Raw genomic sequence first — 25,400 nt, 5'->3', positions numbered from 1 at the left:
GTTAAGGCTTTGCCTCAAAATAATAACTAAAACCGCACAAGAAAAAAAACTTCCCTTCCTAAAATTATATTCTAAACTGTATTGCTTTTAGGTGGCCAACTCTCAATGAGTTTCAGTTATGAAGACAACCTTAGCACCCACCTAAGGCACCCTGCGTTGGTTTAGGAAAGGCTTCTAGTGGCTGTGGTAATAATAACTGCTTCTTAGTGATGTAATATGGAAAGTGGGACTTAAGTTTTGATTGCTCATCATCCAGCCGTGTAGGAGCCTGAGGCAGGAGGACTGAAAGTTAAAAGTAGCTGGGCATGGTGGTGCACACCTGTAATTCTAGCACTTGGGAAGGCAGAGGCAGGTGGATCTCTGTGAGTTCGAGGCCAGCCTAGTTTACGAAGTAAGTCCAGGAGAGAAACCCTGTCTCAAAAAACAACACTCCCCCCCCCAAAAAAAAGAAAGTTAAAAGTAAGCTCTGACAACATAGGTATCTTAAATAAGGTAAGAAGCTATATGAATAATATCATTTTAGTGTTTACACATTTTATGACTGTGAAAGAACAAATCAAAATGTTATGTTTCAAAAGTAATGGTATTAAATTTAGATATGGGGCATCTTTGATACTTTTATCTTGTTTTTCAGAGTTTAATATTTTTCTGTTAGTATTTCTTTTTATTTTGTTTTCCTTTCTGGTCTGGCAGTTAAACCTTGAGCCTTGTGTATACCAGGCAAGTGCTCTACTATTCAGTTGCATTCCCAGATCATAAGAGTATTGAAGCACTGCAGTGTTGCTGATGAGTAAACGCGGGCTAGGCAGCTGGGTATCACTGGGCTTCCAGTGTGAGGCGTGTCAGTGGCTCCAGCAGCCCTGGGAGTCTCCTGTTCTCTGGTTGGACACACACACCCTGACCAGGACACTGGGTCATGAGAGGAGCTTTCAGGAAGCTCATACGGATCCTTCCGCACAGTGCAGTTTTAGCACACTAAATGGCTGTCGCTGTGCTTTGCTTGTGCTCTTCTTTAACTACTTCCAGAAGCAGCTAAAAGAAAATGAAAAAGATTTATTTGTTTTTTCTTTCTTTGTTGGTTTATTTTGTTGTTTTCTTTTGCCGATGCAGATCGAATGCAGGGCCTTGGGCACGCTACATATTCACTCTCCCACTGAATTCTGTCTCTAGCTCTCTTACCTCTAAATTCTTTTCTTTTTTTCTCCTTTTTAAAGATTTTTAAAAATTTACTATGTATACAGTATTCTGCCTGTATGCCAGAAGGGGGCACCAGATCACATTATAGATGGTTGTGAGCCACCATGTGGTTGCTGGGAATTGAACTCAGGATGTTTAGAAGAGCAGTCAGTGCTCTTAACCTCTGAGCCACCTCTAATTTCTTGAATGTGTCTCCCAATTTGTGTGTGAGCTCACACACATGCTGACATGTACAAGGGTAAATATAATTATTCTATAATCTAAAGTAAGTGGGATTTTTGATACATTTAAGTGATTGATTGTTGGAACCAGTATTTAAAAGCACAGGAGTCTGAAAGGGTCTAGTTGTATAATGACAGATAATGGCATAGACTTAACAAATCTATCAACTGTACTGGTACATGAATACAAATTACCTCATGTTTTCAGTTAAGCCCTGTCTTTGGGCATGCAATATAGTGATGCATTTTTCTTATATTAATATAAAACAAGCCATGAATTTGAGAAGATATGGAAGAGACATAGTAAGAATTGGAGAAAGGGGAAAGAGGGGAAAATGATGAAAATACAGTACTCATTAAATCTTAAAACGTTAATAAGGAATGCTGTATAAAATATAAAACTATCAGAAGCCTATTTGGAAAGTATCATGCATTTATTGTGTGTACAGTGTGGTTGCATATATCCTGTGACTATGATGTGAACTGAAAGCCTGTTTATCAATCTTTCCATTTATAGTTCCTGTGGAGGACCCACTTAGGGAGCTGGCTGAATACATGGAGTCCAGTCGAGATGAGGTCTGGGAAAAGACCTCTTGGAACAAACAAGTGACATTTTTGGTATACCGGGAAGGAGATCAGTTGAATTTCTTTCGTGTAGTAGATAGGGGAGATGGCACTTTAACACCATTATCTGAATCTCTAAGGTAAATGGGTTTCACTTGCATGTCTCACTTAGAAGCCCTTGTGTGCTCCTTGGGTATGAAGTAGCCGGAGTCTAATGACAAGGCTAAGTTTCATGAACCCCGACCCCTTTCCCTGATAAGTAATTCTCAGTTCATCTTTCATGTGATTGACACTTAAAAAATAATTCCTAAATATGAATTTTCTTTACACAGTAGGCTTTTTTTAATAAAAATACTTTGTTTCTATTTATTTATGGAACGCTAAGATGTTTGATTATAGTCTTGTGATAATAGTATATTATTTATAACCATGCGATAGCAGAAAGGTTTAATAGAAAGTCATTTTTAACTCTACTAATTAAATGACTTAATGAGTTAATGTCTTTACTTCCTTTTTTATTTTGTTACTGTGTAAGAGGAAATAGATGGCACATAATTTCTAAAACCAGGTAAACAGAGGAGAATGAAGGAGTTGGGACAAGATAAGCTCTCAAGCTTTGGTGCATTTCAGTTCTATGAGTCGCCCCTTTCACTTTGATTTTTATTTTTAATTACATTGTGTGTGTGTGTGTGTGTGTGTGTGTGTGTGTGTGTGTGTGCGCATGCATGATTGTACTATGATGCATGTGGAAGTCAGAGGACATCTTGGGAGAGTCAGTTCTCTTTCCACCTTGTGGGTGCTCAGGACTGAACTCATGTAATAAGCTGTCAAGCCATCTGTCCAGCTTGCTTCACTTTTAACTCATTAAACATACTGAGCAGTTACAGCCAGTGACTGGCTAGGATGGAGGCACTGGTGCTTCAAAGAGTATCCCCACTTCACTGAGCATCCGTGTACTAGCTGTGGTCCTGCTGTTGTAATGCTGGTGATTGTTGCTTACAGTCTCTGGGGTCAGATGAGCTGGCTTTCACTTGCACCTGAAACATAGAATTAGGGATGGCCTGTGAGAAGTGCCTGCCGTTTGCTTCTCTCTCTGTCTCTCTGTCTCTCTGTCTCTCTGTCTCTGTCGCTCTCTGTGTCTCTGTGTCTCTGTGTCTGTCTCTCTCTCTGTCTCTCTCTCTCTCTCTCTCTCTCTCTCTCTCTCTCTCTCTCTCTCTCTCTCCCTGTCTCTGTCTCTCTCTCTCTCTCTGTCCTGCGCTCGCTTTGTAGACCAGGCTGCCTCTGCCTCCCGAGTGCTGAGATTGAAGGTGTGTGCCACCACTGCCAGCTTGAAAAGTGAGTGTAAATAAAGAGGAAGGTTTTGCCAAGCAGACAAGGAAGGAAAGATACTACAGGCAACTAAAGTGAGGCTCACAAAAAGATAAAAATGCATTGCTGAAATTACTCAGAAGAAAACCCAGCTTGTGGTTTGGAGAGCAGTAGTGTCCTGGGGTCAGATGTCTGAGTACAGTGTAGCTAGTGCTTTGTTCGTGGCCCCACACCTGATGCTAAAGGTGATGGCAGTGTGCGTCTGCAGTCTTGTGATGGGACTTACCTGCTTTCACGTTCACGTTCACACGTGATGTCACTCCTCTCCTTTCACCTAGGTGATGGGGCCCTGGGCTTTTCTGTCTGCCAGCTGACTAGAGGCTTCTCTCAGCTCCTTTTTGATTAACTCAGAACAAACTGATTTGGGGCCTAAATTATATCTTCAGGATCCCTTTGCTTTCCCCATATTCAGTTAGCTAGTCCAGTCAGACCAGGTTATACTGACCCTCATTCTAGGACATGGTGCAGTGTCCCTAAGGCTCTGCTCAGGCCGTGTTGGGCAGAGAAGTGGGATCCTTTGGAGCCAGCTAACTTCAGGCTGTTTTCATAACGGGTCTGATTAGTACTGATTAGTGTGTAATCTGCCTTAGACTAGAGGAGAGGGCTAGCATGGAGATTAATGAAGACTACTTACTGCCCTGGATCATCAGCAGCGTGCCTTTATACAGTTCCCCCACCTGGAGGCCCTTGACAGTGTATCATCCTCTCAAATTCCCAGGCCTTTTCATGTATCTTTTACCATTTTCCTGTAATGCCATTTCCACATCTCACTTTAATTTTCCTCCAGCTAATTTTTTGTCTTCTTTGAAGGCATGGCTGGCTTTGACCTCATTATGGAGCAGAGTCTGGCCCTACATTCCTGATCCTCCTCCTTTACTTTCCAAGTACTCAGATTACAGGAGTTGAGCCACTGTGCCTGGCTCCTCTGCCTAACTAATTTCTGTTTTTGTTATTTCCAGTGTGTGTATGTGTTTGTGTGTGTGCACTTGTGCTACACACACATGCACTTGAATATATATTTGGAAGTCAGAGAGAATCTTGCAGGAGCTAGTTCTGTCTTTCTGTTATATAGGTCACAGAGAGGGAACTCAGCTTGTGAGTCCTACACAGAAAGGACCTTTATCCACTGAGTCATTTTGCAGGTCTGAAATTTCAGTTTGTGTTTACCATTTAACCCAAATGTTGTCATGAAGTTAATGGTATACTTTCTGTACAGGTGGCTAGAAATAATGAGAAAAAAACATGGTTGAGTGTTACTGTGTGAATGTGTGGCATCTCCAAAGCCTCCTGTTTGGGGAAGTGATTGACTCTAAGCACTCAGACATAATTAATAGCTTTGTCCCTTGACGGATTTATTATATACTAGCATATTGGGAGGAATGGGGTACGAGGGTCGTGCCCTGGAAAGATACACCATAATACTGGCAGTAATTCTTTCTCTTAAAAATATTTATTATTTATTTGTGTGTGTGAATATGTGTATGCAATATGGAGGTCAGACGACAACTTGCAGGAGTCGGTCTGTCTCCTTGTGGGCTCTAGGGAGTGAATGAACTCACGTTATCATATCAGGCTTGGTGGAAAGAGCCTTTCCCTCTGAAAGCTTTCTTCTCTCTCTGCTTCCTGGCTGCCACGAGGTGAGTAGCTCTGCCCCACCATGTGCTTCCCACCATCATGTTTTGTCTTACAATAGTCCAGAACAACAGAGCCAAGTGGCCGTGGATTGAAACCTCTAAAACCAAGAGCCCAAATAAATCTTCCCTTCTCTTAAATCACCCCAGTTGTTTGTCACTAAGTGGAAAAGCTGATTAACATAGAGATAAAATTTTACTGCAACTAAGGCATCCAAGCGATGACCAATAAGCCCACAGATAAGTGAAGCAAGCTTATTGCTGATCCTACTGCTGTGTTAGGACTTGGTGGAGTCACGTATTTATCAGATATATACTATGGTTAGGGTCAAAATAACAGTTAGAGGCACGTGATTGTTTATAAGTTGGAATTATAACAAGTAGGGAGTAGCTTCTCGAGAAGGTATAGCATGAGAGGTTTGAGTGGACAGAGACAGACGTGCAGGAACCCTGACTCTGAAGATGGGAGCGGAATGAGGGGAGAGCCTCCATGCAGTGCAGCTGCAGCCGCACAGCCGAAGGAAGAGGCCCCAGATGGCACCTAGGCAGAGACTAGGAAGTACAGCCAGCAGGAGGCAGCGGGCTGCAGAAGGGCAGTCTCAACACCACTGTTGGGAAATCTGCAAAACGGGTTCCTGGTGGAGAATGTTTCTGCATTTCCCAACATACATTGACAGTTCTGTTGTGAGGAATAGTAGGAAGGAGGAATCCATTTTTCTTAAGACTATTTTGCTAATTGTTTGGTGCGGGTGTTTTGCCTCACATTTTTCTCTTTGTCTTTTAATACTTTATTTACATTATTGACGTTTTCTATGTTTTTCTTGTTTCCTTTTCACTCCTTTTCTCCTGTCTAGGTTTGAATCCGAGGCTTTGTACATGTAGGCAGCTGCTCTAACAATGAGCTCATAATGTCCCCAGCTCTCTTTTTAAAATTTCTGACTTTGAGACCTTTTCTCTTCCTTTCACTCTTAGGTAATTTTACCATTTTAAAAATTTAAACAGTTTTCTCATTTTAATGTGTGTATATATGTGCATACATGGTGGGCAGAGGACAACTTGAGGAAATTCTGTCATGTGGGTTTTGGGGATTGAACTCAAGTTTTCAGGCTCAACAGCAAGTGCCATTACATACGAGGCCATCTCTACAGTCTTGTCTTTACTTCGTATTATTTGGCCTGCCATTCCAGTTGGTGGTGACATCTTATATATTGTAGTTTTCCTTTGCTTTTCACCTTATTTCTGTGTCTTTTTGCTTGCATTAGCATGCTCATCTTTTCAGATAGTGCTAGGGACTGAGCCTAACACTTGGAGCAGTTTGTGTAGATGATCTACTACTGGTCCATTCTCCATCTTAATTAAGAGGAATTATATCCCAGTTACTGTGCTTCATCTCTGCTGAGGTCATTCAAGCCAGCAAGCTGGCTTCGCAGGTAAAGGTATTTGCCCCCTGATGATGCAAGCCTGACAACTTGAGCTGGCTCCCTGGAAGCCACATACAGGGGGAGACTAGAGCAGGCTTTACAGAGTTGTCCACTCACACCAACATGTGTACATGGCATTCCCTCCACACCACACACACTAATAATCATATTGGTAACTAGAAAACAGAGGTCATAAAAGGCCATAGCTAAGACCTGGACCTTAAGTAGGTACAGTTAAGGGTGCCCAAGGATCTGTCCCTGGGTATTCACTCCCATAGCACCAGAAGACAGAAGCAAAGACCCATGGGCCTCATCTGTCCAAGGGACCTCAGTACACATCACTCCCATATATCTTCAGACTGCACATTACTGAGAAGAGTTAGGGCATAGTCTATAGCCTCCCAAACAACAGCCTGAGGTGCCAGAGCGATGCCTCTTGTTATAAGACCTAAAAAGAAAATAAAGACCCAGTTTTCAAACTATTCTCTGATGATTTCCGTTCCATCTGATGTAATGTGTGAATGCTTCTAAGTCTGTTTTCATATTTTGACATGTTTGGTATACACTGATTGGTATAACAGTAGACATGGTGATGAAGCAGAAGGGGGGATTTCTCCAAGTTCAGTGTCACTCTGGTCTAAATAGGGAGTTCTAGGGGCTACATGATGAGACTTTGTTGCAAAAAAAGAAAAAGAAAAAAGAAATGGTACCAAATAACAATGCCACTGTGTGATAGTTGTGATTGCGTCACTGTAGTTGGAATTGCTAGGTTAAAGGTGCACTGCTAAGTGTTGCCTAACAGCACTGTCAGTTCCACCATTGTACAGAAGAGTGATGTGTAATGCACAAAGTAGCCAGTCTTTCTCTCTGGCTATACTTTTACATACTCTTAGTTCATAGGCCACACAATAGGTTACAGATCAACATTGACCGATAGCCATATTTTGCTGAATTATTGGATTCATTTCCATACAATTTTTTTCCAAATCATTTTAGTGAATCATGGTTCCTTGTTTTTAAAGAGAGAAATGTAAGCAGACTCTGTAAGGGTTAAATGATAAGTTGCCTTTAAAGAACCCAACAAGGAAGTTAAGTTTAGTGGCTCAGGCCTGCGATCCCAGCACTGAGAGGCTGAGAACAGCCTACAAAGTGAGTTCCAGGTCAGCCTGAGGTACAGGGTCAGATCTTGTCTTTAAAAAGCAAAAGTTAAATGAGAACTTTGCTTTGGTATGAACAATATTCATATTGAAATGAATGTCACATTTGCTCATCTGTTATTTTTTAATCATATTATTAAGGATATATAGAATGTTTATATATTTTTACATTTAAGAGACTATTAGAGTATTTAACATAGGGACTGGGGGATAGAGCCATGGTTAGGAGTACTTGCTACTCTTCTGGAAGACCCCAGTTTGGCTCCTAGCCCTCATGCCATGTGGCTCCCAGCCACCTGCAACTCTAGATCTAGGAGATCCAGTGACTTCCTCTGGCCTCCACATACACCCTCCAACATGTTATATACCCTCTCCCAAACGTACATAATACATGAATAAAAATAAAAACTAAATATTTTAAAAATGAGTATTAATGTGTAGATTTTTAGAGACTCATAAATATTATAAATTATGTTATTTTAGTCTAGTTTTATTTTTTCCATTGAGTATAAATGATTGGCTTCTAGCTGATCACATGAATTTATGACTGTTGAGAGAAAATATAATAAGATTCTTTAATAGACATGGTGGTACACATCTGTGATCCCAGCATTGGGAAGAAGCAAAAGGATTGCTGAAGGCTCAAGGCCCAAATGGTCTACATATGAGTTTCAGACCAGTGAAGACAGCACAAGGAGGAAGACTCTGTCTCAGTCCTTTTCCCTCCAAAAAGATAATTTGAAAGATGAGATGAATTTTAAAAATAGTTTTATGATCTAAAATGTAGCCAATAAAATATTTCTCTTAATACATACATTTCATGGGAGAGTGTGTTTTTCGATGCCATAAAATTGTGTTGGGGTTAGTGTGGTGGCCCATACTATCCAGCACTTAGGAAGGCAGAGGCAAGTGGATTTCTGTGAGTTTTGAGGCCAGCCTGGTCTACAAAGGGAGTCCAGGACAGCCATGGCTCTGTTACAGAGAAACCCTTACTCAAAAAAGAAAACACACACACACACACACACACACACACACACACACACACACTGTAATAGAAACATCTTAGAGAAGTTAAAAAATCATAGTGCAGCCAGGCAAGGTGGTGCCTGTAATCTCAGTACTCAGGGAGGCAGAGGCAGGTGGATCACTGCACAGTGTAAATTGACAGTAATTTTCATATACCTTCATTTTCAGGTATGTTGACATAGAGACAGAAGCTATTACATTATTACATACTATTAATTTTGTCATTGTCAAGGATGGTGCAGAAACATTTGTTATTTGGTACCTGTGGTGAAGCTATACAAAATAATAGAAAAGTTTATCTTTGGAAATAGGCAAATTGGCTTTTTGGATCTTAGGCCCAATATCTACTATCTTTCTGTTCTTGAGCCAAATCACTTAACCTCTTATTTTTTTAAACTACCGGGCACCGTGGCACATACTTGTGATCCCAGCACTCAGGGACGCAGAGGTAGGTGGATCTCTTTGTGAATTCCAGGACAGCCAGGGTCATGTAAAGAAACTCTGTCTCGAAAATAAAATAAACAAACAAAGCAAACAAACAAAAAAGAAACCCAAAAACTAGTTAAATTTTTTTTTTTAATTAGAGAGGGGGGTTACTCTGTAGCCCTGGATGTTTTGGAATTCTTTTTTAAAAATTAATTAATTTATTTATTTATTATGTATACAGTTCTCTGACTTCATGTACACCTGCACGCCAGAAGAGCATATCAGATCTCATTATAGATGGTTGTGAGCCACCATGTGGTTGCTGGGAATTGAACTCAGGACCTTTGGAAGAGCAGACAGTGCTCTTAACCTCTGAGCCATCTCTTTTGTAGACCAGGCTGGCCTTGAACTTAGAGATCCTCCTGCCTCAGTTTCTTCTTATCTGCTGCTGCCGGGGCTGCAGCTCCCTGGGGTCTGAACCCTGGTAGGAAACCAGAACTTTAGGTAGGTACTCCCATTACCAGCTCACCTGCCCCTTCTGTGAGCCAGTCCACCCACCCCTGGGCCCCGGTGAGCCAGACCCAGATCCTACTCAAACACACTCGGAGTCAGTGTCTGTGTCTGCATGTGTCATCCTCCCATATCTGCTTTTCGCCCCTTCACCTATCAGCCACCCTAATAATACACCCTGCATATATGAGACTGGAGGCCGAGCTAGAGTTTGAATCAAATCTTCATTTCAAATAGGGACTCTCAGAACCAGTTCACCTGTCCCCAACCCCACACTGTCAGCCACCTTACCCACTGCACAGATCTGAGACAGTGTGACGCCCAAACCTGGACTCTGAACTGGAAATTCAAGAAGGGAACTCCTAGAGCCTCAACTCCCAGCCTCCCAGTACTGTTGGTCCCTGAGACCTCCTGGATCCCAACCCAGAAGCACAGTTAGAGACAATCCAACCCAGCCCTCTCCCTACCCGCCACCCCTACTGGATCCTGTGCAGTCTTATCTGGAGCCCCTGAGGGCCCCAAGACTGAATACACACGGTCTTAGTTCGGGTTTCTCTTGCGGTGATCAAACACCATGGCCAAAAGCAGCCCGGGGAGGGAAGGGGCTATTTTAGCTCACAACTCTCAGGTCACACCCCACTGCGGGGAGACAGGGCAGGGACTCAAGGCACAAGTGAGACCAGAACTGAAGCAGAAGCTGTGGAGGAACACTGCTGACTGCCTTTTTCCTCGTGGCTGTTTCAGTGTGCTTTCTTACAGCACCCAAAGCCACTGCTCACAGTGAGCTGGGCCCTCCCACGTAAATCGGTAATGAAGAAAATGCCCCACGCGGCTTGCCTACAGGCCAACCTGGTGGGAGCATTTTCTTAGTTGAGGTTCCCTCTTTACAGGTAACTCTAGCCTGCCTCAAGTTGACAGAAACACTAAACAGGACACCAACCGTCATTCAGCTGGTCCACAGCCTGAGCAGTTGGGGTAATAGCAAACAAAGGTGAGACATACCCACAGCAGTCAGCACAGCAAGCACAGCCCGATAAGAACTCCAGATAGTAATGGGCTCAAGCCCCTCCCCCCACCCGTCCTGCCCCCGCAAACACAAAACAAAACCCAAATACCACACGTAACCGATTGAGTTATAAATCAGGATCTGCCTTTCTGCTTCTTCCAAGAACACCACCTCACATTAAAGATAGACACCATCTTAGGGTGGAAGGATAGAAAACGGTATCCTAAGCAAAGGCAGCAGCTATTTTACTATCTTGACAAAGGAGACTAGAGACCAAGCTAGTCAGAAGAGGGAGAAGAGTGCTACACAGTCTTTGGTGGAAAAATCCACCAAGAGGATACTAATTTTACAAACATTTATATACCAAACACAGGAGCATCTAATTTAACAAAAGAAGCACTTACATATAAACCACAGATTGACAGTGATAGTGGGTGACAATATCCCACTGTCAGCAGTAGACACATCATCCAGACAAAACCAGATAAACCAGTTAAATATGAAGCAGGTGAGTCTGCACATCATTACTCCAAAACACTAACGGATGCACTTTCTACTTAGCAGTACATGAAACAGTCTCCAAAACTGACTACATATTGGGACACAAAGCTCCTTTCAACAAAATCAGGAAAACTGAAATAACATCTTGCATCTATTGGACCACTATGGATATAAGCAGGAGGATGTACACAAACTCACAGAAGTTATCAACATACTGCATAAAAGCGGCGTTAAAGGAGAAATCAAGGAAATAGAAAACTTTCTAGAACTGAATGAAAATGAAAATACAGCATATAAAATTTGTGGGACACAGTGAAGGCAGCCCTAATAGGAAAGTTCGTAGTACCAAGCGCCTGTTTTTGTTGTAGAGAGAAGGAGCTGGAGAGCTAGCTCAGAGGATAAGAGCGCTTACTGCTCTTGCAGAGGACCCAGGTTCAGTGCCCTAACAACTCCATTTTCAGGGGTTCCAACACCCAGCAGCAGGCATGTGTGTGGTGCATATGCAGAAAAGACACTCATAAACCTTAAATCTTAAAAAATCCTTAAAAAATTGTAATGACTTCATTAACAACGTCATATACTTGAAAGCTTTAGAAAACAATAAGAAACAACACCCCCCCCCAAAAAAAATTAGATGAGAAGAAAAAGAAATAATCAAACTTGTGCTGAAATTAATAGTTTTGTTGTTGTTGGTTTTTTGTTTTTCTTTTTTCTTTTGGATTTTTGGGACAGGGTTTCTCTATGTATCCTTGACTGTCCTGGACTCGCTTTTTAGACCAGGCTGGCCTCAAACTCACAGCGATCTGCCTGCCTCTGCCTCCCAATTGCTGGGATTAAAGGTGTAGCCACCACTGCCCGCCTTTTTCAAGATAGGGTTTTCTGTGTAGACTTGGCTGACCTGGTCTCCCATTGTATACCAGGCTAGCCTTCAACTTGCAGAGATCCACCTGCCTCTTCCTTCCTTCCGCATGCCTGCTGGGATTACAGGCATGCACTACCATGCTTGGCTTATATAGATATTCAAAAGACTAAAAATTAAAATTAAAAAGCAAAGAGTTGGTTCTTTGAAAAGAAAATAGAGGGCTGGGTGTGATAGTACACACCTTTAATCCAAGTACTTGGGAGACAGGCAGGCAGACAGCCAGGGCTGTTATACAGAGAAAGCCTGTCTTGAAACAACCAAACAAAAATAAAGAATACTGACACTTCTTTAGCCAAATTAAGAAGAGAATATCTAAGTTCATAAAATTATAGATGAAAAGGGAGATGCTACAACATTCAGTGAGGAAATTTGGAGAACCATAAACCTATAGTTTAAAAGTCTTTAAAAAAATATTTATTATGTATACAGTATTTCCCTGCAGGCCAGAAGAAGGCACCAGATCTCATTCTAGATGGTTGTGAGCTACCATGTGGTTGCTGGGAATTGAACTGGGGACCTCTGGAAGAAAAGCTGGTGATCTTAACCTCTGAGCCATCCCTCCAGCCCTAGTTTAAAAGTCTTTATTCCACCAAACTTGATAAGCTAAAAGAAATGGATGGATTTCTAGATCTACACACCCTACCAATATTAAGTCAAGATGAAGTAAATGATTTAAACAACCATAGTACGGGATAGAATTTTAATTTAAAATCTCCCAACAAAAACTACTCAGTGACAGGCAGATTCACCAGTTTTCTACAAGACCTTTTCAAAAAAGAATTAACACCAATACTTCTCAAGTTATTCTGCAAAATAGAAACTGAACAAACACTTCCAGGTTCTTTTTAGGAAATCACTAGTACTGTGATACAAAGGCCAAAGACTTAACAGACCAATATATTTTTATAAACATAGGTACAATAATTCTCAATAAAATACTTACAAGCCAAATTCAAGAACACATCAAAAAAGATTATCCACCATGATCAAGTTGGCTTCATCCCAGATATGCAGAGTTGGTTCAATAAACAGTTTACGGTAGTCCCACAGCCAACATTCTGAACGGCAACACAGAGCATTTCCACTACGGTCACTATTGACCGTATTGTTTGAAGTCTTAGCTAGAATAAGACAACTGAAGGAGGATATACAGATAGGAAAGGAAGAAGGCAGAGTATCCTTGTTCACAGAAGATATGATTTCCTAAGTAAAAGGCCCCACCGACTCCAACCAGAAAATGTCTACAGATAATACTTTCAGCAATGTAACAGGATACAAAATTAATATGCAAATGTCAGCTTTTTTATATACAAGTGCCAAGGATACTTAGAATGAAATCAGGGAAACAACATCTTTCACAATAGCACACACACACACACACATCATGTAATAACTAAAGACATGAAAGACTTGTTTAATAAAAACTTTAAGACATAGAAGAAAAATTGAAAACATCAGGAAGACCTCACATGCTCACGGGTTGGTAGTATTAACAATGTGAAAATGGCCATCCTACAAAAGCAACCTACAGAGTCACTGCAATCCTCATCAAAATTCTAACACTGCTCTTCACTGAAATTGAAAAAAAATAAACTTTATATAGAAACAAACAAAAGCCCCAGGATAGCCAAAACAGTCCTTAACAATAAGAGAACTGAAGGAAGTATCACGCCCTTGCTTTTAAGTTGTACTATAGAACTACAGTAATAAAACCAGAATGGTATTGAAAAACAACAAAATGAAGCAGACAAGTTGGGGCTGCAGAGATGGTTCGGTGGTTAAGAGGACTGCCTGCTCTTCCAGGGGATCTGGCTTTGATTCCCAGCACCCACGTGGTAGCTTACAACCATCTCTTTCCAGGTGATGACTGATCACTTTCTGTTAGGCCTCCAAGGGTACAGCATAGACATACTGTATTCACCTAGACATCCATATTCATAAAAACTACTTTTTAATTAAATAGGCATTGATCAATAGAATAGAATTTAAGACCTTCTCCACACATCCAAGAACACTTAATATTTTACAAAGAAGCCAAAAATACACATTGGTTTAAAAAAAAAAAAGGCCCCAGGGCAGGCTAACACAAACTGGACCCCATGGCTTTCACATGGTTTTTAAGAGAGGGGGAGCATGAAGTTGGATATATAGGAGGTGAGTGATAATCTGGAGGAGTTGGGGAATCAAAATATAGTGACATTCTCAATAGAATAAATAAAAACATTTTAAAACATTCATTTCTGTGTTTAGACAGGGTCTTCCTATGCAACCCTGGTTGGCTTGGAGCTCACTATAAAGACTAGTTTGGACACAAACTCAGAGATCCACCCACTTCCGCCTCCTGAGTGTTGGGATTAAGGGTTGCATCACCACACAGGCTTTAACTGTTTGCATTTCTTTCATTTATGTAGTGCTGGGGGTGAGGATGTGCGTGTCACTGTTTACATGTGGAGATCAGAAGATAACTTTCAGGAATTTGCTTCCTCTTTCCACCTCTTGAGTGCTTGGGATTGAAGTCAGGTGGTCAGGATCAGTGGCAAGCATCTTTCCCCACTGAACCGTGATGCTGTCCCATCTCCTAACCTCTTAATTGCAGGTTTTTTAAAACTTATAATACCTACCTTGCATATGGTAAAGAAACCGTTGGCGACGAGTGCCTGGTAGAGCAGGCATCCAGTGCCCAGCAGGCTGTGCTGCCAGTGCTGCGGTGAGTTCAGAGCAGCTCACCTGGACTTGTTTTTCAGCAGTGTTAAGTAGCAAAGCAGCATTTGCTCAATTGTTTTCTCCTAAGAAATGTTTCAGTAGCCAGGTGAGGTGGCTCATGCCCGTACACCCAGCACTCAGAGAGCTGGATCTCTGAGTTCAAGGCCAGCCAAGTCTACTAAGGGAGTCCAGGACAGTGAAGGCTACACAAAGAAACCATGTCTCGGGGGAAAAAAATCTCAAAACCAAAACAGTTTCTGTGTATGTATGTATGTATGTGTGTATGTTATTGTATGTTCAGGTGTGCCTTTACATGCAGAGACCACAAGTAGACCTCAGGTTTGGTCTTCAGGAGATGTCCACCTTGTTTTGTTTGTTTGTTTGTTTGTTTGTTTGTATTTGAGATAGGGTCTTTCATTGGCTTAAAGCTCTACAGGCAGGATAGAATTGGCTGAGCAGTGAGCCTCTCTCCACTCTCCCCTGCTAGGATTACAAGTGCCTCCAATCCAGCCTTTTTGTTTGGTTGGTTTTTTTGTTTTTGCTTTTGGTATTTTGAGACAAGGTTTCTCTGTGTATCCCTGGCTGTCCTGGACTCACTTTGTAGATCTGGCTGGCCTGGAACTAACAGTGATCTGCCTGCCTCTGCCTCCCTGAATCCTGAGATTACAGGCTTGTGTGCCTGGCTCCATCCCAACTTTTTAACTTAGGTTTTGGAAACTGAACTTGAGTACTTGTGTTTGCAAGGCAAGCAGTTTACCCACTGAACTGTGTCCCTGCCCCAAAATATGTTTCCAGTGCACTGGATATGTAGCTCAATATGTAGCATGCTTGCCTAGCACACACAAAACCCTTAATTCAGCCCCTTGAACTATGTAAAACTGGGTGTGGGTGGCATGCACCGGAATCCCAGCATTCAGAAAGTGGAGGCAGGAGGATCAGAAGAGCAAGGTCATCTTCAGCTACATAGCAAGTCTGAAGCCAGTTTGGGCAAAAGAAACATTTTGAAATTTATTTTCCTTCATTTACAATGACAAGCTGTAGTGAGTGTTTCACACTTGGTAGGACCTATAGTTGCGATTGTACGTAGCACTTTTAGTCCTCAGCAGGTGCCAAGCATGTTTTAAGCACTTATCGTTTCCCTTGCAGTGGTGGTTCTGTGTATAATTTGTATACAGATGAGGATGAAGAAGCTGAGCCTTCTCCTTCTGGGCAACAGATCATTGAAAATTCAATAACTATGAATAAGATGAAGCTGCTGAAGGCTAAGATGGAGAACATGAATCTCAGCAAAAAGGTGAAGCTGTTGGCTCTTGGCCAAGCTTTTCTCTAGCATACACTGGCAGGGCTCACAGCGCTGGTGCCTGGAAAACATAAAATATTACTCACTTCACGTTTCTGGCCTCAACTTATTTATTAAGATGTGACAAATGAACATTGAGATCTTCATTCTTACAACACAACGGAAAGAGTTATGCACACTTAGCATAACTAATCTTTAAAATGCCATAGCTGTAGCATGAAAAGGGTAATAAAAGATAGCTTAATCTTTTAACAGTGACTTTTAAGAGATCAAGGTCATTACAGACACTGAGATAGGCACACTGTAGCCCAGGTTGGCCTAGAACTAGGATGCAGGCCAGACCTGCCGTGAACTCTCAGCCATCCTCCTGCGTTAGTGTCCTGAATGTCTGGGTTGTAGGTGTGTGCCGACATGCCGGGAAGACATGTACTGCTTTAGCTTTAGTAGATGCTGCCAGGTTTCTAAAGTAATCTCAAAGTGGAGAACCAGTTACATCCCAGCATCGGGTGAGCTGGGGTCATTCTCTTCCCCTCCCCCATCTTTTCTTATTCCCGCTCCTCTCCTCTCCCCCCACCCACACAGCTGCACTATTCTTTGCCTTTTTTCCACTCTGTTACTGTCTCCCCATATAAAATACACATACCTTTAAAGTGCTGCTTGGAGTCTGGCCAGCTGGATCAGCAAGGGCAGAGCACATGCCTCATAGCCCGAGCCTTAGGTTCAACTCCTGTTAAAGTGGAGGAGAGAACTGTCTTCTCAAAGTTGTCTTCTGGCTTCATGCATGCCATGGCAGTCACCCCTAACAGCAGTAGTAGTAAAATTTAGGCTCAACTTGAAGGATTTTTACATTTAAATGAACTTATTTAGACATAACTCAAAGTAGTTTCTGCCCTTTTTTCCTTTTTTGTTTTCGTTTGTTTCTTTGTTTGAGGTAGGCTCTCACTTTGTTTGCCTGGTTGACCTGGAACTCACTATGTAGACCAGGCTGGCCTCGAACTCACAGAGCTCCTTCTGCCTCTGCCTCTTGAGCGCTGGCATTAAAGGTGTGCCACCAGCACGCCTAGTTCCCTGCCTCTTTCCATAAAAGATTCCTTCATAATCTTTCCTAAAATAAATCGCTATTTTTACATATATTTCCACAAATAGGTTTTGCCTGCTGTGCAACTTTATATAAATAAGAACACAGACAATACAGTCTTTTATAAAATTATGGCTTATTTTCTTCAACATAAAATTTAAAAATTCTTTTATGTTTATTTTAAATATTATTAAAGTACTCAGTGATTCTCCTTTTTGTTTCTCTCTTTTCTATGATAAGCATTCAGGTGTCTGAGTCTTGGCTTTTATTAAGAGAGCCACTTGGAGCATACTTACGATGGACACGCACACATTGTTCTTGGATTGGAACATGTTTTATGCCAAATAGCCAGGTGGTCGATAAGTGCCATGACAGCTTAAACTTGTGAGGTTTGGGAGGAGATGATGGGTTTTAGGTCTGCCTAAATATACTCTGTGCCAGTTTAGGCTTCATAATAAGACCCTATCTCAAAACAGACAAAAAGAAATTACAGTGACTGTTTTGCATAGGTTTACAGCCAGTTCAGACTTCCATTAACAAAACAAGAGTTCTGGTTTGTGCCACATCCTTGCTAACACTTAATATTCATCAAATGTCTTCATCTTAACCATTCTTAGGATTGTGCACTAGTTTTTATTTAATTTTTTTCTTATAATGAATAATTTTTGCTTTTTAAAAATGTTGACTCTTCATTTGGTTAAAATTCTGTGTTTTGAGCCAGGCAGGCAGATCTCTGTGAGTTCAAGGCCAGCCTGGTCTACAAAGAGAGTTCTAAGACAGCAGGGCAGTTAAACAGAGAAACCCTGCCTCAAAGAAAACAATACAAAAATTCTGGTTTTTTTGTGCATTGCCAAATATTTTGTTCATTTTAAAATTAGGTTATCTTCCTTTTGTTTACTGGTTTGTGGACTTTTAAAAATGTATTTTTCAGCTGAGTGGGATGGTGCACTCATTCATGTAATAGCGTAGGCCTAGGGAGGTAGAGGCAGGAGCATCAGACGTCAAAGCCAGCCTCTGCTATGTAGCATGCTTGAATCTAGCCTGGCTGCATGGGACCTGTCTCAAAGCCACCAATACACATGTATTCGTATGTATAATACAAAGTCTTTGTCTCATGTGTGGTTGGCAATTTCTAATACTTCGTGGCTTGCTCTTTCTCCTATTTCTGATGAATATTGTTGGTTTTAATGTATTACAATTTACTGGTTTTGCTTTTTTGATTAATATTTAATAATTTTTAATGAAATACTTTCCTATCACAGGTCTTGAAGGTATGCTTCTGTAGTTTTCTCCAAAATTTTAGATGGTTGTTTCTTTTTTAGATCTACAATTCATCTGATTTTTTTTCTTTTCTTTTGGATATAAGCTTGGGTAAAAAAATTTTTTTAACTCAGCTGATGAACAACTGACCAAGAAAAACTATGTTATAATTTTATTTATATAGTAATAGAACTTTGAAATATATGAAGCAAAACCCACAAGAAATAGATGCATATTTATCTAAAAGATTTCCACTCTTAGCATAACTGGTAGAACAGCGAATTGGAAAGGTGGCTGAGAAGACCTGAGGACCTATATCAATTCACTTGACCCACTTGGCAGAATGCTTCACCCAAGGACAGAATATACACTACTTTTTAAGGGAATACATTAGAACATTTACAAAAACAAGAATGAAACAAAAAAGTCCCTAAAATAAAGAACAATATTTTGTACATAAAATAATTTCTAATAAAATTCAGAAATATTAAAATCATTAAAATGCTCTGACTTACAAAAGAATAAAACTGGAAATCAATAATAGATATCTGGAAAAGTGTTTCAAAATAAAATACTTCAGACTAACTCATAGGTCAAAGAAGAAATAGAAAAGTTGAAACAGGTTACACATGGGATAAAATAGTCCTGATAATGCAAAGTAATTTACTTTTTAAGAATAGGAACTAGTCGGGTGTGGTGCCATATACCTTTAATCCTAGCACACTCAGGAGGCAGAGGCAGGCGGATCTCTGTGAGTTTGAGGCCAGCCTGGTCTACAAAGCTTAAGTCCAGGGTAGCCAGGACTACAAGTGAAACCCTGTCTTAACAAACAAGCAAGCGAGCAAGCAAGCAAGCAAACAAACAAACAAAAAGAATATGAAGTACATTTGCATTGCTGGCATGAGTGTTCATTGTGATGTGTTTTTTTATGTTTCTAAATATTTCTCTTAGGATTTTTAATTATCGAGGGCAAGTGGTTTTCAGTTTTCTATCATACAGCAAAACTGAAAAAATTTCACCAAGAGGACACTGTCTCACCTACTTACTATTTAACTTTAAATAATGGTAAATTTTACTATCCCATCTTATTATTTATTTAGTTGACAGAGTCTCACATAGCCTAGGCTAGCCTCAGACCCACTATGTAGTTAAGGCTGATCTTGAATGGGGTTTTTCTCTGTAGCTTGGCTGTCCTGTACATTGTAAACCAGGCTGGCCTTGAAGCAATAGAGATCGCCTGCCTCTGCCTTCCTGGGTGCTGGGATTACAGGTGTGTGCCACCGTGCCCAGCCTGAGTGCTGGGAGTACAGGCGTGCGCCACCGTGCCCAGCCTGAGTGCTGGGAGTACAGGCGTGCGCCACCGTGCCCAGCCTGAGTGCTGGGAGTACAGGCGTGTGCCACTGTGCCCAGCCTGAGTGCTGGGAGTACAGGCGTGCGCCACCATGCCCAGCCTGGTCTTGAACTCCTAATTCTCTTGGTTCTACTTCCCACATGCTGGAACTACAGGAATGTGCAACCACATGAGCTTTAATTGTCTTCAAATGTAATCCTGTTCATGGTGTTATATATGCTTACATCTTTAGAACTTAGTCTTATAAAACAGAGTTTCCATATTCCTTAAAACCAATTTCCTACTACCCCTCCCTTTAACTTCTGGCAAGTACCATTCTGCTTCCCATTTATGTGGATCTGCCTATGATAGATACCATACATAAGTGAAATATCAGAGTTTTTGTGGCTAGATTATTTAATTAGTGTGACATCTCTGAGGTTCATCCATGGTGTAGCACATGTCAGAACTTCTTTCTTTTTCCGACTGAAGAATATCCCATTGCATGTATGTACCACATTGCCTTCATCCGTTGACCTATCAGTAGACATTTAGGTTGCTGTCACGTTGGGACTGTGAATATATAATGGGTACAAATGTCTCTTTGGGACTTCGGCTTCACACATCCACTCACACGTATTCTTAAATAATTTGGCACGTGTACATAATGCATGGTGACCCTCCCCCCTCTCCCTGCATCCCTGTCCAATCCTCCTGCTCCCCACATCTCTCTTACGTCTGTTTTGTTCTCTAACCTGAGATTAATCAGGGTTGTCAGTGTGCCCGTGCGTTTGGACTTGTCCATTTCATTCTGGTAATTCTAAAGGTCAGAAAATACTTGCTGTCCCGGACTGGTTTTGTTTGTTTTTTGGGCTTTGGGTTTTGTTTTGTTTTGTTTTGAGACAGAATTTCTCTGTGAAGCCCTGGCTGTCTACTCTGTAGACCGGGCTGGCATCGAACTTACGAGACCCTCCTTAAAGGCATGCAGCACCACCGCCACCGGACTTCCGGACTGTATCTTTAACATTCGCTTTCCTACTGTCATCGCCAGACCTGACACCTTTGCCTCTTGCATGTTAACTAGGTGACAGTCAGAAAACTTACTTTGCTTTCTCTTTTCTCCATTCTGTTTCCATTTTTAAAAATATGAACAAGCAGCATTTCTACTTTTAAAGAGAACGTGGTAGATCATGTTTTCTATCCTAATCCCTACTGATGTTTTGCTGCTAATGCCATGGTTGTTAGCTTTTCCCATACTTTCATTAGCTGCATATAAATTCCGTATGAAGGCAAAGACTTGTAAGTACTGAACTTTCAGAAGTCTAAAACCTAAGAAAAAATAAAGTGATAATTTAAAGGCTGCTTTCAGAGATCATTTCTTTTTTTTTTTTTAAGATTTATTCATTATTATATATGCAGTGTTCTGCCTGCATGTATGCCTGCACACCAGAAGAGGGCATCAGATCACATTATAGATGGCTGTGAGCCACCATGTGGTTGCTGGGAATTGAACTCAGGACCTCTGAAAGAGCAGACAGTGCTCTTAACTGCTGAGCCATCTCTCCAGCTCTCAGAGATCATTTCTATAGCTTGTCAAGTGATGATTTATTCAAATAAGGAATGTCAGGGCTTTTAACAATGTTCTGCAACTGTCTTGCTTTCTATATTGCAGCTGAAAAGGAGTCTCACCAAAGCACCCCAGTTTTTTTTGTAAATGACTCCATTTTTAAAATTTTATGTCTCCCCCTGTCTTAGTCAGTGTTCTATCTCTGTGAGGACACCGTGATGGCATTTCACTGGGGCTTACAGTTTCAGAGGTTTGGTTCATTATCATCATGGAGGGAAGCATGGCAGCGTGCAGGAGGACACGTGCTGGATAAGTTGAGACTTGTGTATCTGGATCTGCAGGCGGCAGGAAGAGAGGGACTGGCTCTGGCGGGTTTTTGACACCTCCTCCAACAAGGCCATTCCTACTGTAACAGTGCCCCCATCTTCCAGTAGTGCCACTCCATAGCATCCAAATCCACGAGCCTATGGGGCCTTCTCATGCGAACCACCACACTCAGACTTACCTGGCTGGCTTTAAACTTGATCTTTGGGCCTTACCCTGGTGAGTGCTGGGACTATGCATGGATGTCACCAGGTTGTGCTGGCCTTTGCTGGCCTCTTATCCCACTTCTCTCTCATTCCCCTGGTCTGGGGTCTCAAACCCAGCGCCTAAAACAGGCCAGGCAAGCACTGTGACACTGAGCTATACCTCCAGCCCTGGCTTTTGTTTAAAATGATATGACTTGGAAATGAACTGTTCTGGGTCAGCTTCACTGTATGCTTATGCTTTTTTAAAACATAAAATATTTCACCAGTGTTTTTTATAACTTGTTAATTTTATAGTGTTTGATTTTTATTTCATTTTGTTTGTAGGGAACTTCCTTTATACATATGTTGGAACTTCATTTTATAGTAATTATTTTCTGTTATCTTTTAAAATTCTTTGTTTTATTTTTATTCTTTTGGATATTTTTATACATTAGTACTCTTGATTAAATCACTCCTTGAATCTGAGTTTCTTTGGGTTTTCATTTTCAAACTCTTTTTTTTTTTCTGATTATCTCTAAGCTTGGCCACCTTTTAGTGTTTTCTAATGTTTTTATTCATTGTGTCTTGGTTGGGGTTATGACTTGATGTACTCATGGAATATAATCTGCAAAAGCTGAAAGTGATGTCACATTCCTGTAACCCTCACCTTGCAGAGGCTGAAACAGGAAGATCAGGAGGAGGCCTAGGCCAGGCTTGATTCACCCTCTCCAAAATCAAACAGGCTGGGAAGAGTGCTCATTGGCTAAAGTGCCCACCATGCAAGTGTGAGGACCTCGATTCAGATCTCCAGAACCCACATAAATAGCTAGACACCAGGGCCTACATCTGTAAGACAAGCAGAGCGAGACAGGCTCTGGAGCTCCCTGGAGCTCTCTGGACAGTCAGTGCAATCTAATTAGTAAGCTCCAAGTTTAGAAAGAGATGCTGTCCCCAAAAGTAAGGAAAAGAGCAACTGAGGAAGACACCTATATCAACCTCTGACCTCTACATGCATGCACACACCTGTACCTGCAGACATACCTATATGCACACACACCACATTAATAAATAAAATATACAAATACTAATTTAAGGGTATTTGATTTAGACTGGGTACTGTTGTAAAGTTTTCTTTTACCTCATTGTGTTAGGGAAGAATGTATATCAGCCAAAATGCTCTGGTTCTCACCTGCTATTTACCTCTAATGTGGATATGTTGCCCCTTTTCTGTTCTTTTTCTTATAACATTATTGGATAAGTATTAAGAATTCTGAATTATTATATAGGAAGGTGATTTATTTCTTTTCTTTTTTTCTTTTTCTTCAGTAAACCAGGGTGATTTGTTTCAAGAGTGCTCTTTTTGTGTGTTTTTAATCCTTGGCACTACCATTGCAGAGAAGCATAGGTATATTTTCTGATTATGTGCTTTATTTATTTTTTTCTTTAGGGGTCTACCTTTCTTTTTCTTGTTAATTTATATACCTTAAGTAAAAAATTCTTAAATGGATCCTTTTCCTTCCAATATACCCCCTTGTACAGTAGAGCCTTCTTAAAATTTAACTGTTAGCATAGATCCCAAACAGCTTCAGGCTTCAACTAGCCAGATATTAAACTCTTTTTAGTATTTACACAAGTGGGATTTTCTTTTATGAGTATATTTTATTTCTATTCTGTTAGCCCTTGCCTGCTCTACTTTCTTCTTTTTGAAAGTTCTACATCCTTGCTTGTCACCACAGGCACAAACTTTGCTTATGAGCCTCCTGCACTTGAGGTTTTTTTCAGTCTTATGCTAATCTGTAGTTTGTGTTCTTTATCTCCATTTGGGTAATTTTAATTGTTTGTATTGTTGATCTCTTTGAATGTCTGTGTCTTTATTTGGGAGGGTATGTGTTGCTATTTAGTTGCAATTTTGGTAACTATTGTTTATTTCTAAGGCCTAGAAAACAATTTCATTTTTGAAAGTATATAGCTGTAGGCTGGCAAGATAATGATTTCAGGGTAAAAGTGGCAGCAAGAGCTAGCTCACCAGCCAGGGTATAGTGGTGCACACCTTTAATTGTAGCACTCAGAGGCAGAGGCAGAGGCAGGCGGATCTCTTGAGTTCAAGGCCAGCCTGGTTTACAAATTCCAGGACAACCAAGGGTACACAGAAAAACCCTGTCTAGAAAAACAAAAACCAACCAAACAAAAAAGCCAGTTTACTTTTACAAGGAACTTTCCTCTTATCCAGCCATTCTAGTTCCCCTTTTCTCAACTGGTACTTAACTGAATTTTCAGTATTTTTGTTTGCTCCTCTGTGTAGCTTTGGCTGCCTGGAACTCAGACCAGGCTCAAATTCACAGAGATCCACCTAGCTCTGTCTTCCTGGTGCTGGGATTACAGGTGTGCACCACCCCTCAGTAGCTCAGTATGTATTTCTTTTTTTTTTTTTTTCTTTTCAGTATGTATTTCTTATAGGCCAGGCTGTTGGAGTGCCATTAGACGGCCTTTCTTTTTTTAAAGATTTATTAATTATCTATACAGTATTCTGCCCACATGTGTGCCTACACGCCAGAAAAGGGCAGCAGATCACATTATAAATGGTTGTGAGCCACTGTGTGGTTGCTGGAAATTGAACTCAGGATTTTCATTAGAATAGATAGTGTTCTTAACCTCGGAGCTATCTCTCCAGCCCAAGAAAGGCTCCTTTCTTGAGCTCTCAACTTCACCCTTTCTGATAACTTATTTGTAAACTTTGTGTTAGGGGAGGGTAGGTCCAATCCTTTGTTTACTGACACTCTAGGCTTATGTATACAGTATGCAGTTGTATGTATGTATACTGAGGCACTTAGTACAACAAAAGGAAACAACAGCAAAATTAACAGAGGGAAAAGCATATGGATCTAAGTCTGGGCATCTTGGAGGCCTCTGCCTCTATGTAAACTCAAGGCAGGCTTGATTTCTGTTAGTGAGTTGTGACAACACATGTGCAGTCTCATCTCACAAGACTCCATTAGCAGCTCCCACAGAGGGCTCTTTTCTCCTTTAGAAAAAAATCTTTTCTTCTTCCTATATGTACTGTCTGCCTGGTATGTATCTGTATGCTCTAGACTCAGCAGAAAAGCAAATGTTCATTATAAACCATTTTGGTTGCACAAGTGATAGGTTTGGGTAAGAACGCTTCCTGAAATGTAAGTCCACAAAAACCAACGAGAGACAGCCTTTTCAAGGTCAGCAGTTTGGAAGCCGGGTGTGGTGGCGCACACCTTTAATCCCAGCACTCAGGAGGCAGAGGCAGGTGGATCACTGTGAGTTTGAAGCCAGCCTGGTCTACAAAGTGAGTCCAGGACCACCAAGGCTACACAGAGAAACCCTGTCTCAAAATTAAAAAACAAAACAAACCAGGGTCAGCAGTTTGGTCCTGCTAGCTTTTTTTCTGAGTACTCATCTATGCACACAGCTTCCTGGGAGAAATGCCATACTCAACATCCTGAGAAAGAATTGTGAGGAAAATGAAACAAAATTATTTTTCTTTAGCATCTTCAGAAAATTATGCTCAGTAAAGTAATATGACAAATTTTTCTCAATCATAATCTTAAGATTTTTTAAATTTTGATTTATTATAATTTACTCAGATTATATCCCAAATATTATACCCTTGCTTGTATTTTCCCATTCCCACCCTCCCTCACTCTTCTGTCCTATACCCCTCCCCTAGACCTCT

General features: G+C 41.0%; 1 protein-coding gene across 7 annotated transcripts in view; it reads left to right on the top strand.

The window, feature by feature from the left end:
* Positions 1-25,400, top strand: part of ZFAND4 (zinc finger AN1-type containing 4) — a 62,024-nt gene that overhangs the window by 23,285 nt on the left and 13,339 nt on the right. For 6 of the 7 annotated variants that reach the window (XR_014776149.1, XM_084765869.1, XM_084765871.1 and 3 more), the window contains 2 exons: positions 1,936-2,122; positions 15,800-15,947. Coding sequence is in view for 6 of the 7 variants with exons in the window: in XM_084765869.1 (XP_084621995.1) it covers positions 1,936-2,122; positions 15,800-15,947 (335 nt within the window). In the remaining variant the exon portion in view is untranslated. Of the gene's footprint in view, positions 1-1,935; positions 2,123-10,410; positions 10,513-15,799; positions 15,948-25,400 lie in introns of those variants that run through there. The other variant, XM_084765874.1, reaches the window with a different exon arrangement.

The sequence above is a fragment of the Acomys minous genome (assembly GCF_964271855.1).
Source record: "Acomys minous genome assembly, chromosome: 17".
Classification (NCBI taxonomy): domain Eukaryota; kingdom Metazoa; phylum Chordata; class Mammalia; order Rodentia; family Muridae; genus Acomys; species Acomys minous.
Note: the sequence above shows the minus strand (reverse complement) of the source record. Positions and strands in the feature narration are given on the sequence as shown.